Here is a 15,096-nt window from a genome sequence, read left to right as displayed (position 1 = left end):
AAAAGAGCGAATTGCCCAACTGTTCACCCGTCTATTTTTTTTTTAAAATCCACTTTCTGATGGGGATAATTAAAAAAAAAAAAAGAGAAAACTCATCTCACTGCACCTCAACTAATCTGTAAAAGAGAAAACTCATCTCACTGCACCTCAACTAATCTGTAAAAGAGAAAACTCATCTCACTGCATCTCTACTAATCTGTAAAAGAGCAACCCCAACTTGTAGCTCACTTCGTGCAAACGAAATGGGAGGAGACGAACAGGATGACGAGGTGGGAAAGACAAAGATGAATGACCCCCATGATGGTGAAAAGAGGCAACATGAGGAGGACGCCCTTTTCGACGATATAATCCCACAGAGGGATTATAGGCGGATAGGCACAAACGTAATAAATGAGAAAATGCTAATCGAAGAAATAAGCAAAAGTGGGGAGACCCCTGGGGGGAGGAACCTCACTGAGGAGTTTAACCATGCCAAGGTGTTGTCCCTCGAAAACAGGAAGATTCTCCTCATACAGAATATCGACCTTTTTAGGAGTATGCGCCGAGCGTTGCTAAGATGGGCTTCGAAAGCGTCCCACTGCTGAGTGCCCCACTGCTGAGTGCCCCTCTGCTGACTGCCCCACTACTGACTGCCCCTCTGCTGACTGCCCCTCTGCTGACTGCCCCACTACTGACTGCCCCTCTGCTGACCCCAATTCACCGAGCGCTTCGGCGTTGATTCCCTCCCCCCCCCGCACACACACCCATACACACCTGTGCAGGCCTGGAGGAACTGCGCCTGGACAACAACCTCATCGAGGAAATCGAAAATCTGGAAGGACTCTCCAATCTCAAAACATTAAGCCTATCCAACAACAAAATAAAAGAAATAAAAAATCTCAGTCAGTTAACAAAACTGTCAGAACTAAACCTACACAATAACCTAATAGAAAAAATAGAAAACCTAGACAATAACGTAGAATTAAAAATCCTAATTCTAAGTAAAAATAGAATAAAGAACATGGAGAATGTAACTTATCTGAGGGTTTTAAGAAAATTAAAATTTCTCAACTTGATGGATAATCCGATATGCCTAGAGGAGAACCTCGTTCCCCAAGTGGGTTCTACTTTGTCTACTCTGAAATATTTTAACAACGTGTTGTTGACGCAGGAGAGTAGATGTACACGAGGCTTTCCTTCTCATTTGCCAAAGGGCTACCAAGGTGGGGATCCCCCTGTGGAAAGGACCACCCAGGAGAGGGACTCCAACCATTGTGACAATTACGAAAAGAAAATCGGCGAAGCGTATTTGTCTAATATTACCACGCTGGATGAGGCCCTCTTTGACAGAAAAAAGGAGCCTTCTGTTTTCCTCAAAATTGGTTACTACTCCAAGGTTAAGGAGGACTTTCTGCGCGACGTCCGCCTGATGAGTTCCACCCTGATGTAAGTCCAAGTGCACTAAGCTATACATATGCTACTGGGACGAAGCGGTATATACCGCCGCTTAACCGCCGCTTAACCGCTCCTTTACCGCTCCTTTACCGCCGCTTAACCGCCGCTTAACCACCCCTTAACCGCCCCTTTACCGCAGAGACCAAATCCTCCAGTTGAACGAAGAGCGCAGCAAATGCTCTCGCACTTTCGAAAGCGACGTGGAGAGCTTCACCTCGCAGTACATGAAGAACAACATTGCGGCGTTCAACCAGCTGCGGAAGAGGTCCAAGCGGGTGGTGCGTGCCCTGCTCGCCTTCCTGGGTTGCGAAAGGGGTGCGTCCTGACGCGCGCCCAAGCACATGCATATGAGTGAGGATGTGCAAATGGGTGTGCGTATGCGCATGAGTGAGGATATGCAAATGGGTGAGCGTATGCGCATGAGTGAGGATGTGCAAATGGGTGAGTGTATGCGCATGAGTGAGGATGTACGCATGAGTGAGAGTATGCGTATGCATGTGCATACTACACACGAACACACGCTGACTCTCCTTCGAACGACGCCCCCGATTCCCGAACGGCAGATCCCCCCCATGTGGAGCTGAGGAAATGCCCAGACACTAATATAAAAAGGACCCAACCAAGTGACCACAAAATGCTTAACGATACGATTATGAGAAAAGTTCAAAACGTTTATGCAGATTTTCGTTTCAAGCGAGACAATGATGAGGAGCTCCCCCAAGAGGATCACACCCAAGAGGATCAAACCCAAGAGGATCACACCCAAGAGGATCACACCCAAGGGGATCACACCCAAGGGGTGGGAGCCTCCGAACCACCTTCTGACAACCCCCAGGGGAAGGAACCAAATGAGAGTAACGCCCTCCTCCTTGAGGGAGAAAAATACAACATTATAAAAAAGTATATACAAAAAAATATGGAGGAGAATTTCCTGTTCAGGGATAAGTTAATAAACGAAGAGCTAGCCAACATGGTTTCTATTAATAATTTTCTTGAATGCTTCAAAAGGGAGATTTCAAAAATGATAAAACTTATTAATGATCATATTTCGGATTACTTCCGTAAGTTGGAGGAATTGGAGGAAAATTTTAACTCCAGAATTATTAACTTTTTTGCCGAGGTGAAGAACAACGAGCATCCCTCCGTCAGCCTCAGGTAGGCAGTGCAGTGCGCCTGGCAAGGGTTGAACGCGTGCTGAGGCGGACACCCCTCCAGCTGCTGAGGCGGTTGCTCGTTTTATTGCCCACCCCTGCGGCGCGTCTTCACCATGCGTGTCTGCCTCCCGTGCCACCGCCACCCCACAGCGAAGACGAAATAAACGAGTACTACGCATACAAAGGCAGCCGCTCAAACATTCTGAATAACCTGGAGGACTTCATCTCCAGCAGCTACAACAAAGCAGGCAGCTTTCTCATCGAGGAAAAAAAGAAACACTTATTTGTTAAGTCCAGGGATCGCATTTCAGAAATTGAGAAAATTGTCGACATGTCAAACGATTTGTTTTATTCCTACCTCAGCATTTTGCGCGTCCGTGTCCAATGACGGTGGAGCGGTGGGGGAAGGGCCTACCCACATGTGCACCACCAGCTGGGTCGTCTAAATGTGTATCTATTTACATAGGTGTGTGCATATGCGCCCGTGTTTACATGTAACCCTGCCCGTGGCTGCCCACTCTTCACCGCTGCAGTGGCCCGTGCGGGGGTGTGCATTTGTTTCATGCCTCTTAACTTGGGACCCGTCCCCGACACTTCCTTACGTTCCACTTCGCTCCCGCTGGAGCCTCCTTTTTTAATTTCTCTTCGAACTTTATTCCACTCACGACGTCGTACCCAACAGAGGGAAAACCGATTTCCAGAAAAGGGGGGCGAACAAATGGCGCGCGTGTACACAGGTGAGCCGCGGTACGCAGGGCTGATGATAGGTGCCCCTCCACTCGGGGGAATAAAGAATGCCCCCAAGGAAACGGGTTCAAGTGGAAGAAAAAAAAAAAAAAATACAATATAACGCAACACAGCGCAACGCAATGCAAAGGAGGCCAGCCACAATGATGCAAAGCAAAAGGAGTACCTCTACGTGCAGCACACCGCACCCGATCGTACGAGTTCTGACAGCCGATCCAGCGAGGAACAGCCCCACGCATCCCTCCCCCGTGTGACATGACTATTTTTTCCCGTAAAAGGTCCGCCTTAGCTTTATTTCTCACACTGGTAGGTAACTCGTTTTTTGCAAAGAAGTGGACCAAAGGCACGAACCACCCGAACTACATCTCGCCATTGCACGCTCACCATGAGAGTGAATTAGCTGCTCACAAGGGGAGACTTTCGTTTCTCTGGAGCAGTGGGGGGTCAGTGGAGAGTTGGAAGGGTCAGCGGAAGGGTCGGCGAAGGCGCGGCGGCAAGCTAAACCGTGCAAGATGGGGTATGCGCATGGGTGGCCGGCTTGAAGCGCAAAATGGTGCGAATAGCGGCAAGTATAGCGATGAGCAGATCGACTCACGTCCAGATGAGCAGGCGGACTCACACCGAGATGAAAAGTGCCCCGCACGCGCCTTCACCATCAGGGACATCGGGACGCTGGTGGGGGGATACGTAACTGTCACGAACGGGGCCTTCAAACAGTGCAGGGGGGTCATCCTGGACATTAAGAAGACGGACAAAGAAGAGTACGAGCTGTTGGTGGTAATCAACAGAGACGAGTCGGCCAAGTATCCCAAGAACATCCTAAACAAATTCGGAAAGAGCTACTGGTTTAATGTGAAGGACGTCCAAGTTGAGAGGGTGAAAGATTTGCTGTTCCACAGGTATGAAAATTTTTACGAGCAGAAGGTGCGACCCGCGGATGGGGACCTGCAGGAGATTAAGGAGCGGTTCAGCGAGTTAGGCGAGTTGAGCGGCGAAGGGGTAGACGAGTTGAGCGGCGAAGGGGTAGACGAGTTGAGCGGCGAAGGGGTAGACGAGTTGAGCAGCGAAGGGGTAGACGAGTTGAGCAGCGAAGAGGCAGGCGAGTTGAGCAGCGAAGAGGCAGGCGAGTTGAACAGCGAAGAGGCAGGCGAGTTGAACAGCGAAGAGGCAAAGACATTAACAGGGAAAGAAGTAGACGAGTTGAGCGGCGAAGAGGCAAAGACAATGGAAGGGAAAGAAGTAGGCGAGTTGAGCGGCGAAGAGGAAAACACTTCCTATAGCGAGGAGACCCAACGGCCAGATCTGATCACCCTGCAGGAGAGCCTCATCAAGGGAAAAAAGCGGCCGAGGAAAAGCGCCTTCTGCCACACAGTGGTGAAGGAAATAGAAAAGAATTACCTGTACGAAGATCTGCTAAATATGTACAAGGAAAAGAGACACCTGGCAAACATAGTGGTCTGTTTCTACATCCTAAAACAGCTGGTGAAAATCTATAACTTTGAAAAAGAGAGCGAAAGTGGGCTAAGTGCTTTCATGAAAAATGCTATTTACAGCACTACCTTCGAAACCATCTTAATAGACATTTTGAAATTTTTGGAGAAAAAGGAAATATATAGAGTCGTGGATAAAACATGGCTCCTATGGGTTCTAGTCAAATTAAACATACACAAAGAGGAAAAGTATAGATCCACCTTCGAAGCAATTTTAAATCACCTTATGAAGTATCTCACTTACGAAACGTTGAAAAAATTGAATACCAAAAGTTTGTGTGCAATTTTGTGGAGTCTAGCTAAATGTTCCCATAATAACATACAAATTTGTAAAAAAATTTACAAAAAGGTTGTGTATTTTTTGGAGAAGTACACGTCTGTGATGTCTTGCCATGATATTTCTAATATTTACTACTCCCTTGGGTTGGTTGAATACAAAAATGGGGACCCTTTTTTTTATTTAATTGACCAAGAAATTAAAAAAAATATAAATAAATTTTCAGTACAAAATCTTATGAATATCCTCTACGGAATGACAAAACTGAAGAGAAATAATTCCACTCTTGCGATCGTAAAGGATAAGTTGCTTTTCCACTCCTCCAATATGAACCTTCGAAACATGAGTTTGTTCCTTTGGTGTCTAAATAAAAACGAGTACTACCACGTGGATGTTAATTTCAAAGACAAGTCCTTTCAACATTTAAATGTAAAGCAAGCCATGCAATTGTTAATGTTCTTTAATTACAACAGAGACAAATATGTGGACTACCTCAAATACGTTTTGAATTTTTTATTCAACTCTATCTCCAAATTGACTAACCAAGAAATTTCCTTCCTTTTTTACTCCTTGTTTAAATTAAAATTACTCAAAAGTAAGTGCTTTGCAAAGATTCGGAAACACATCATCCAGAGGGACTACAAAAGATTCAATTTGATAGACCTGAACATGATTCTACTTTCCATGAACAATAGCAATATTTACGACAGAATTTTGCTCAACTATTTGTTTCGCGCCCTCAGGGGAATTCTCACGCGCGTCCTTGAGACGGGCGCCACGCGGGAACGCACCACCAGGGAAGAAGTGATCACCGCGGGAGAAGCGATAACTACCGAAAAAGTGACCACCGCGGGAGAAGCCATAACTACCGAAAAAGTGACCACCGCGGGAGAAGTGATAACTACCGAAAAAGCTACCGCCCGCACTGCTCCACCCACTGAGCGCCCTTCCATAATAGACTGCACCAACTTCAACTACGTAATGAAGAACCTGTCAGAAATGAAAATTTTCGACCAAACCATCATGCTCAAGTATGCCCTTTTCTTCTCCAGCAACCTTGCCCACATCAGCACCGACCACATTTGCGACTACCTCTTCTACACCTTATCGCTGAGCCACCCAGGGGGGAGCAACCAAGCGGGGGTGAATACAGAAGGGGGTGAAAAAACCCAAATGGCAGACGCTTCCAAGAGTGAACTGTCCGCACATACCTCTCGTGACAAAAGACTCGCCCACTTAGTGACTTACAACGAAGAGCTCACCTTGAAGGAAACCAATTTCGGAAAAGTCTACCAGCACTATTTAACCAAAGTGACTCAATTCGTGAAGGAAAAATTATCCCATTTCGACGCGCACATATTTCTTGCCCATTTGGAAGAACAGCAGAATGGAACGACGGGACAAGACGGAGTGGAGGGCAAACAGGAGGAAGACAAAATAGACACCTTCGTGTTCAACTACCAAACGGAGAATAAACATGAGCATGTACAAAAACTGAATGAACTCATTTTGGAACAAACCACCAACAATGCTGCGAAGGCAACTTTGCTGGGGGACTTAGTTTCGGACAAAGAGTTTTCGTCATTTGTCAACGAGGCGGAGGACAACTATCATCATGATAATGATGAAAATATTGGAAAAAAAAAAAAAAGTTCAGCCATGCACATCCATCAGCTCGCTCATTCATTTGTTCTACTCCCTTGCGTCCTTGAACGAACTTGACAAGGACCGCGTTGATCACTACATGGATAATTTGTATACCGTCGTGGAGAAAAAAAAAAGCGAAATAACGGCCTACCAGTGGCTGCTCATCAAGGACATCTTCAAGATGGTACGTGTGAAGAGGAGCGCCGATTGGGAAATTCTCCTCGACAATGTAAACACCTACGTTAGGGGTGCCGAGCAGGAGGGAAGCGCGCGCTTCGAGACCATCAACATCGAGATATGACAGCGGGTGTGTGTTTGTGTGTGAGTGTGTGTGGGGGATCTACAAATTGGCATAGCCTATATGCTCACCTTTAATTGCACAAAAAAAAAAAAAAAAAAAAAATTGATAACCACCCACATGAAGTACTCCTCCGTAGGGGTGACCAGCCGAATGGCATCTTTTTTTTTTTTTTTTTTTTTTTTTCGCGCCGCACCCCTTATCCCATGGCCTTGTTGAAAATGTAAAAGGCCCAAAACAAAATGGCAAATATGAAGGAGACAAAGCAGGAGTACCCAACATCGTTCAGCAGAAACATCGCCTTGCTGATGTACCTATCCTCCCCGATACAGTTCATGCCAAAAGATGAGTCCACATATTTTATAAACTCGAGCAGATACTTCACCTGAATTAGCACTAGCGCGACAAACGCGACGACCGTTGAGAAGAGGAGGCTAAAGTAGTTAAAATTCAGCGTCCCTTTTAGGCTGTAAAAGAGGTACCATATATTGCTGTACCATTTGGATGAGTATATATTTTTCAATCCCATGGTGCGAATCATTTCATCCACATTTCGCAGGCAGTGCATGTGGAGAACACACGGGGAGGTGTGTGTGTGCGTGTCAATTATGGAGTAATTGAATGTTTTTTCTATCTGACCGATTTTCCGTTGCCCTTCATCCATGTACACTTCGTCCAGAATGGTCTTCTGCTTCGTCCATGTGACTGAGTGCGCGTCGGTATGATGCTTCCCAGGGGGGGTTCCTTTCGGAGTATTCCCTCTGCCCAGGGGGTGGGACTCTGTCCGTTGGTGTGCGTCTATCTCGTTTTTTGTTAGCTCTCTCCCTTCGCTTTTTTTTTTTTTAAAAAATTCCATAATGGAGGATAGGACTGAATTTTTTTTATTTTTTCCTTCCGTTTGGCTAGCTTGTCCAATTTTTTTATTTTTTCCTTCCTTTTGGCTAGCTTGTCCAATTTTTTTATTTTTTCCTTCCTTTTGGCTAGCTAAGCCAATTTTTTTATTTTTTCCTTCCGTTTGGCTAGCTTGGCTATTTTTTTTTTTCTTTTCGGCCGCCGCGTCACCTTGGTTGTTCAGGTAGTACGCGCTGAGCAACGGGCGAAAAGGAAAAAACTGCACACAGTCCTGGTAGCTCATCAGAGCCACGTTCCCTTTGCTTCGAAACAAATGAAAAATAATGTTGTGATTGTCAACGATAATTCTGTTGTAGTATTTCGCATTCTCCTGAGGGACGCAACTATGAAGTGCGTTTTTTTCTCCATGTGTGGGGCTATCCTGCTGCAGCTTCATCAAATAGTTGCAGTCTAAGTACAAGTTGGTGAGGAAGATCTGGTCGTTCTCAATAAAGGAAGGGATGTATTGCAAAATTTTTTTGGCTAAGAAGACGTTGCTTATCCAACCACCCGAATTTAGTAAATTTAAATTTTTATAAAAATAAGTGAAGTCTTTATATTTGTCTCGAATCCTCGTGGCATCCCATTCAGTGTTGTCATTGTTTTTAAAAATGCTGTTGTGAAAAATTAAGTGCATATTTTCGATGATCCGTAGAAGGAAGAAGCTAGTCGAATAGGTGCTTTCGCTTGTGCACACAAATAAGTTGTCGTAATTCATTATGTACCTTTCCACAATTACATTCGCTGGCTGAACGAAGAATGTGTCGAACCCGTCCACAAAAAGGACGATGTCGTTGTCGTTGCACGATTTTATGTACTCCTTTACTTTTACCAACTTGGTTATGAACCCTTCCCATTTTTTGCCCATTCCTAACACAGTCAGTTCTATGTTCAAACGGGAGCAACTTTCCTGCAACGTTTTGAAGTACCCTTGCTCGTGGGTTGCGAAGGTTAGCACGTGCAGTTTGGAGCTCCGAATTTTGGTCTTCATCTCGGCTACGTCCAGCGTGGCGCCGCCTATCGTGGTGACGTCTATCGTGGCGGCTTTGCACATGTTGGTAGTGGGTACTCGAGGGGGGGAAAAACAGATAGGTGGTTCACGCGGTAGAGGAAAGCAGAACTTCTAACCCGTTGCAAATTTAACGCATGTGACGGATTAGAGCGTTGCTTTCCTTACTCTTCGCGATTTTGCTCCTTTAGCGAAAGGTCCTCCTGTTCGTTCAACAAGGGGATGTGCAGAGCCTTTACTTAGCGGGGTCATGCGTCGGAAAATTTTTACCGCTTTCTTTGAGCGGTATAAGAGAAATGGCGAACAAATAGAAAAAAGGCGCGTTGACAAAAGGGGTGACGAACAAATTGAAAAAAGACGCGTTGACAAAAGGGGTGAAGAACTGGGAGCTACAAATTGGGAGAGGTGACACTAACTGAGAACTGCAATCGAGAGATAGCCACTGAGAGATCCGTGTTGTGATTTACTTGCCGGGACCAAGTTGCGTCCGCCGCGCCCAAGCAAGCCACCTTCCAAGGGGAGGCAAAGATCCGTGTACATACATTTGTCTGTTCCCTGTCCGTGCGATAAGGCGAGACGCCTGTGCATTTTTAAAACGAGCAAAATGGTCCACCTTGCGGTGTACCGTTACTCGTGCTATGTTTTTCTTTCCCTCAAAAACAAAAAAATAAAATAAAATTAAAAAAATAATAAAATGGCGCGCAGAAAGCGTAAAACGGGAGGGAGCTCGCAAAAGAGGGCTAACACAATGCGCAGATTAATGCTCCCAAGAAATTGTCAAGGGTTGAGAAAAAGAAAAAAAAAGGGGCTTCACCCAAATGCGCCGCGTGACTTATTTTATGACGAATGAGTCAAAAAATGCCGCAAAATGGCGCAAAAGTGGAGGGAATATGACCCCAAATGGCACAAAACAAAAGTGGACAAAATGGACTTAAAAAAAAAAAAAAAAAAAAAAACTATTTCTGTGAAGGGAAGAGAGGGTAGTGACACTCAATCCTTAAACTCAATGTGTGGGTTTTCGTACTTGCCTAGCATTTTTATTTCTTGTTCACTTATCTGCAGAGGTCGAAATGGGAAAAGGGTGGACCGAGTGAAGTGGTGCAATAATGAAGGTCTCCCCATTTTTTAAGGCTCTATGTAGCTCGGCTACGAGCCCCACGAATGCAGTATACCATTTTGTATTGGTTTTGGAAGAACCGCTTGAGCATTAGGAGCAGCTTGGACACAAAATAAATCGTGAAGCAGGAGGCCCCGAAGATCACGAGGTTCTTCACCACGTTTCCTCTGCGGCGGGGGGGAAGTGGAAAAAGGAGCAAACGTGGAAAAGGGGGAAACGTCGTGAGGTGAAAAAAGGCAAGTAGGCAGAAGAACGAGCGAAACGGGATTCCCATGGAAGGCTACTTTTGTATCATCTGGATCGTCTTCATATTTCGCATGATGATGTCCTTATGCGAGTTGAACAAGGGCTCGAACAGGAATCTGCGCGGGGGGGGAAAAGTGTGAGATGACTTGGGGGACGAGTCGGGACGCCGCAAATCGGGAGAAGAACACGAAAAAAAGGGAGTTCACAAAAAGGGGCGATTTCCCCGCGCGATGGCAGCGACATACTTTTTGTTAAAAATCGTTTTGAAGCCGGGGAACAGATTAGACATGTTAATATCTACAAAAGGGGGGGAAGGACACGGAGTTGCATATTGTACTTGCATTTGAATTTGCGGTTGCAGTTGCGTGTGAGCTAATTCGGAAATGATTAAACACACGGGGGTGTAAAAAAAAAAAAACTTACCCTTAAATAGCGAAAGGGACATCTTTACCCTAGGCGCTTGATTCTTCTGGAAGCTGTTTCTGAACAGGTTCTTACCTAACAAGGTTGCATTGGAGAGTGTGTGCGTTTGGGGAATGTACATATGGGGATGCACCTATCGAGGCGGTAAAGGGGTGTACATGCACATGGGCCCAGTTCTCTGAGGGTGACCCACTCAAAATTCCACATGCTGTCTTACTGGAGGAGACATAGTAGAGCCTATTTTTTTTCCACAGTTGGCTTTCTAAGAAATTTTTGTCAAAGCTGTGCACATGTGTGGGGTCCCAATTTAGCAGTGTCTGTTCGCGCCCCCGGTTGCTCTTAAAAGAGTAGCACAAGTGTGGAGAAGACACAAAGAAGAAAAAGAGAAAGGTGAGAAGAAGGGTGAACAGCGCCATTTTGCCGGGTCTTCACGTCCACTCTAGTTCACGCTTGCTCACGTTTGAAGTTGATCATGCTTTCTCCACGCTGGGGGGAGAGCGGCTGAGACCGGAAAAAAAAAAATAAACCACCAGTTCTGCGCAAGGCAATCCCTCTAATCAGACGCGCCAATTTAGTGAAGCGACCCAAAAATTAAAACAAGCGCGAAAAAGGGAAAATAAAAAAGGTGAAAAAAAAAAAAAAATGTATCTCAATAGGTATCCAGTCAAGGGGTTATTGGGCAGGCTAAGGAGGAAGGACCTATTTTGCCACTTGGAAAAATATCTTGGGGGTGTACACTTAAATGTAAAAAAAAAAAAAAGGGGAGAAAAAAAAATGTGCACAATTGGGAGCAACAAAAAATGTGTATGCAACGAAAAAGTTATCATATCGGCGTTAAGAACATAGAGACGAAGGAGCGCATGCGGTGGTGTGCCTCTCCACTTGGGAAAATTCCCCTTTTTTTTCTCATCACTTTTCCGCCTGCTCAGATCGGTAACAAATTTTAAGTGAACAGAACTGGTCAGGAATTTCCACCCCTTGAAATTGCTAGTTTGCAGTTGGCGCGGCGGGTACTACGCACGTTTGTAAAAAATATATACCTACTCGGGTTGGTTAATTTTTGCACGCTTCGCGAGTTGCTCTACCTTTTTCTTTTTCCCACTTTGTACGCATGCTTTTTTTTTTTTCCCTCTTTTAATATGGCCGTTCACAATAGCCTTGTATTTTCTTGAATTTTGGGTAACTTGCTGACGTGCCTCCCAATTTTGCTCCACTCGAGCCGGCGTCACTGAAATTTTAGCATCACGAAGATAGGTCCATATATACATCGAGTCGAAGGGAAAGGGGGCTCTCCAACAGGTATAGATCACACAAACTTGGCGTCAGTGGGAACTGTGGCCAACGCGACCGTTTAGCAGTCTGTTGAGCTGTTCGCAGGATGATCGTTATGTAGTCTTTTGGGTCGTTGCTACAGGGTCACTCGGGAAAGAAGAGAGTCAAAAGAGGGTGGAGGAAAACCAGCTCGTATAGTGCAAAAATGTATACACGTACATGTTCATATGCGAAGGTACTACACGCGTAGGTGCGCAACGGTTTGGCCCCCCCCCAGCGCGCAAGCGATAAAATGAGAGCTCTAACCAGCTACTTCGTGAAGAAGTACGAACGAACCAAGTACAGACTGGAGGTCATCGAGAGGAGGTACAAGCTCTTCTCCTGCGGTGTACCAATGGTACTTCTCATGTCCTTAACCATTAGCATAGGTACCTTCCTAATAGATCTGCAGTACAGAATCAGGAACACCCGGCAGCAAAATATAAATATCCGCGAAAATAAACTCATGGAGGAAAAAAACAAGCTGCTGAAGATCCTCAGAGATTACGAATGCGTCAATTACGAAAATGTGCCTATCAAGCGCGACTGAGGGGGAGAAGACGGCGCGGACATTCCGTAGGGGCAGCCACTGCGTTCCTCTGCGCGGGTACCTATAGATGAGTGTGCACATAAGGCTGCGTATGTACGCATGTACCTATGCATGTATGTACCTATGCATGTATGTACCTATGCATGTATTTTTCTTTTTTTTGGTAACCATTTCGAAACAGTCAAACGTGAACGATCGCGTAGAGCACCCCTCCAACACGAGCCAACAGGCAGGGGGGGATAATCACACAAAGACAATTTTGCGCTCACTTGGACCACCTGGAGAGAACATACAAGGAGAATACCCCCCCAGAGTATTTCCCCCCGTTGGAGCGGCTTTCCCCCTGTTGGAGCGGCTTTCCCCCTGTTGGAGCGACTTTCCCCCTGTTGGAGCGGCTTTCCCCCGTTGGAGCGGCTTTCCCATTTAACTATTTTAACCCTTCTACGCTTGAAGCGCGCTGTTAGGCCAGGCCTCCAATCAGAGCACCAACCCACCTGCGCAACTGCGCATCCCATTCCTCGTTGGACCCCTCCCCCATTTGGAAGCATGCACTTTAACGACTTAAAAATTTACGTTCAGGTAAAATGTATCTCCTTCTGTGCGTCCAATTTCTCCCCCCCCCCTTTGCCATCCCGGAAGAACTGCGAAATTGTGAACACGTCAGAGGGGGTAGGCCCCGACCAGAACCAGGGCAAAGGTCAGTCCGAGCTAAGCCACTTAATCGGGAATGTATATATTGGTAAAGTGTTACGCTTGGGGGGCACAGCTTCAGAGATAGTCGCAGCGAACTCAGTGCTGGGCAAAGACATTATTGGCATATTCACCCTCAAGTGCAGAGTTATAAACGATACGATTGTAACTCCTTACCATGACATTGTCGAGTATCCTTGCAGCCATCTGAAAAAGGATCATGCAGTGTGCGCAGCTCTCCGCTCCTTTTACGAAGCTCACATTTGCCTGAGTACCCTGAGTTGCTCAAACAAGCTGCAGTACATTGCCATTTTTGCGGACGATATTTTTCAAGTGCTCCCATTTTTGAAGCTTCTGATGAGGCGGAAATTCCTCATAGAGGTATTTTTGTCGAGCAAGCCGAGCGGGAAACCAAATGGGAAATCAAATGGGCAATTGGGTGGAGAACCGAGCGGAGAACCGATTGAAGAACCGAGTGGACTGACAACCCCAACAAAAGCGCTGCTGGAACAATTCCACATCAGCAGTGAGATCATGAAAGAACGAGTCTCCATACGGACCCAAGACACAAACGTCCAACAGCACATGCACGACATAACGAACGGACTTGGAGTAAAAACCATCGTTGTCTTCCCACACGCCAACAGTGACACTAGCGTTTTAAAGAGAAACATTTTCACAGTAAGTGCGTTAAATGCCAATATAGTATGCATGACGCACTTGGATTACTTAAATCCACACGAATGTAAACTGCTGCAGGAGAAAGGCATAACCCTCCATTTTTTTAACCTGACCAATTATCTAAATTACGATTATTTCAAAGTGGCCGATGCATTTAATTACGTGTTATTATCCTTCCTAAACGGAGATGTGGCCATTCCATCGGTGCCTATAACGACCAAGTCCTTTTCCAGCATCGAGGAAATACTGGCAAGTGGTGGCGCCTCCCCACACGATAAATGTTACAACATTTACGTTAACAGGAATATCCAATGATGTGCCAGGAAAGCGGATTTGTGCGTTGGGCATCCAACAGGAGGGCGAGTTCCCCCACAAACCTGTGCCTTGCACATATGCATATATGAGCTCAATGTTTACCCCTTTTTTCAAAACGACAAAAGTGCCCTATGTAAAGTTCCCCTTTTCCTTTTTTTTTTTTTCCCGTGAGGAACCTTTGTGCGTACACCGTATGCACGTCCGTGTGCTAAGAAGGCGACCCTAAAGTTGCGCCAACGAGGGGGAAGGCAGCCATTCCTGCGATAATTCTGACCAAGTGCAACTTTTTCGTCCATTAAAAGGAACGCAAAAGGGAAAAGCAGCTACGGCTATTTCGATGTGGGGGCAAATCGGGGAATAAAAATTTTACCACAGATTATTCTCGCGTCTGGGGAGGGGGCACCACGTTTTATCGCTACATTTTGCGGCTACACATGGCGACGCTTTTTCCCCCTTACACAAAATGAAAATGCAAATGACCGCTCACACTGCATTACCCGTCTGCAGAATTTCGTCCCCTTTTTTTTTCCAGTGATGTAGTAGCACAAAACAAGAAAAAGTGGAAAAGCAACATTTCCTTCCCTCGTGCAATGTTCCCAAAAAGTACGAACACTTTTTAATTCTACCATTTTGAAAATGTAGACAGTGATGGGGCTACACATTCTTTTGCTTTAATTTCGTACACCTAAACGCTGTTTAACGTAATGGAAAAAAAAAAAAAAAAAAAAACACACACTAGCGCACACGTTTTGTTAACTAGCTTCTATAGTACAGTCATTTTTGTATGAACAGTGCACGTAAAAAAAAAAAAAAAAA

At 45.6% G+C, this 15,096-nt stretch overlaps 5 protein-coding genes across 5 annotated transcripts; 3 read left to right on the top strand and 2 right to left on the bottom strand.

Annotated features, from left to right (window-relative positions):
- Positions 1-44: 44 nt before the first annotated feature.
- On the top strand, positions 45-2,976 carry PCYB_073750 (hypothetical protein; the record flags this gene model as incomplete). Its single annotated transcript, XM_004221772.1, has 5 exons — positions 45-534; positions 762-1,425; positions 1,574-1,749; positions 1,998-2,589; positions 2,739-2,976. Exons 1-5 carry the CDS (start codon positions 243-245, stop codon positions 2,974-2,976), a joined length of 1,962 nt encoding a protein of 653 aa, XP_004221820.1. The 5' UTR covers positions 45-242.
- Positions 2,977-5,771: 2,795 nt separating this feature from the next.
- Positions 5,772-7,050, top strand: PCYB_073740 (hypothetical protein; the record flags this gene model as incomplete). The annotated part of the gene is made up of 2 exons (XM_004221771.1): positions 5,772-6,682; positions 6,705-7,050. 2 exons carry the CDS (start codon positions 5,772-5,774, stop codon positions 7,048-7,050), a joined length of 1,257 nt encoding a protein of 418 aa, XP_004221819.1.
- Positions 7,051-7,248: 198 nt separating this feature from the next.
- PCYB_073730 (hypothetical protein) lies at positions 7,249-9,006 on the bottom strand (the record flags this gene model as incomplete). Its single annotated transcript, XM_004221770.1, has 1 exon — positions 7,249-9,006. A coding segment is annotated over exon 1 (1,743 nt), but the record flags the coding sequence as incomplete, so codon positions are not given.
- A 931-nt stretch (positions 9,007-9,937) lies between these two features.
- Positions 9,938-11,149, bottom strand: PCYB_073720 (hypothetical protein; the record flags this gene model as incomplete). The annotated part of the gene is made up of 6 exons (XM_004221769.1): positions 9,938-10,003; positions 10,120-10,231; positions 10,349-10,426; positions 10,556-10,607; positions 10,734-10,808; positions 10,951-11,149. The coding sequence occupies 6 exons, from the start codon at positions 11,147-11,149 to the stop codon at positions 9,938-9,940; spliced, it is 582 nt and encodes a 193-aa protein (XP_004221817.1).
- A 1,148-nt stretch (positions 11,150-12,297) lies between these two features.
- On the top strand, positions 12,298-14,280 carry PCYB_073710 (hypothetical protein; the record flags this gene model as incomplete). The annotated part of the gene is made up of 4 exons (XM_004221768.1): positions 12,298-12,391; positions 12,434-12,594; positions 13,141-13,173; positions 13,234-14,280. The coding sequence occupies 2 exons, from the start codon at positions 12,298-12,300 to the stop codon at positions 12,592-12,594; spliced, it is 255 nt and encodes an 84-aa protein (XP_004221816.1). The 3' UTR covers positions 13,141-13,173; positions 13,234-14,280.
- Positions 14,281-15,096: the final 816 nt, after the last annotated feature.

Source organism: Plasmodium cynomolgi, chromosome 7, assembly GCF_000321355.1.
Source record: "Plasmodium cynomolgi strain B DNA, chromosome 7, whole genome shotgun sequence".
Classification (NCBI taxonomy): domain Eukaryota; phylum Apicomplexa; class Aconoidasida; order Haemosporida; family Plasmodiidae; genus Plasmodium; species Plasmodium cynomolgi.
This window is presented reverse-complemented; position numbering and strand designations above follow the sequence as displayed.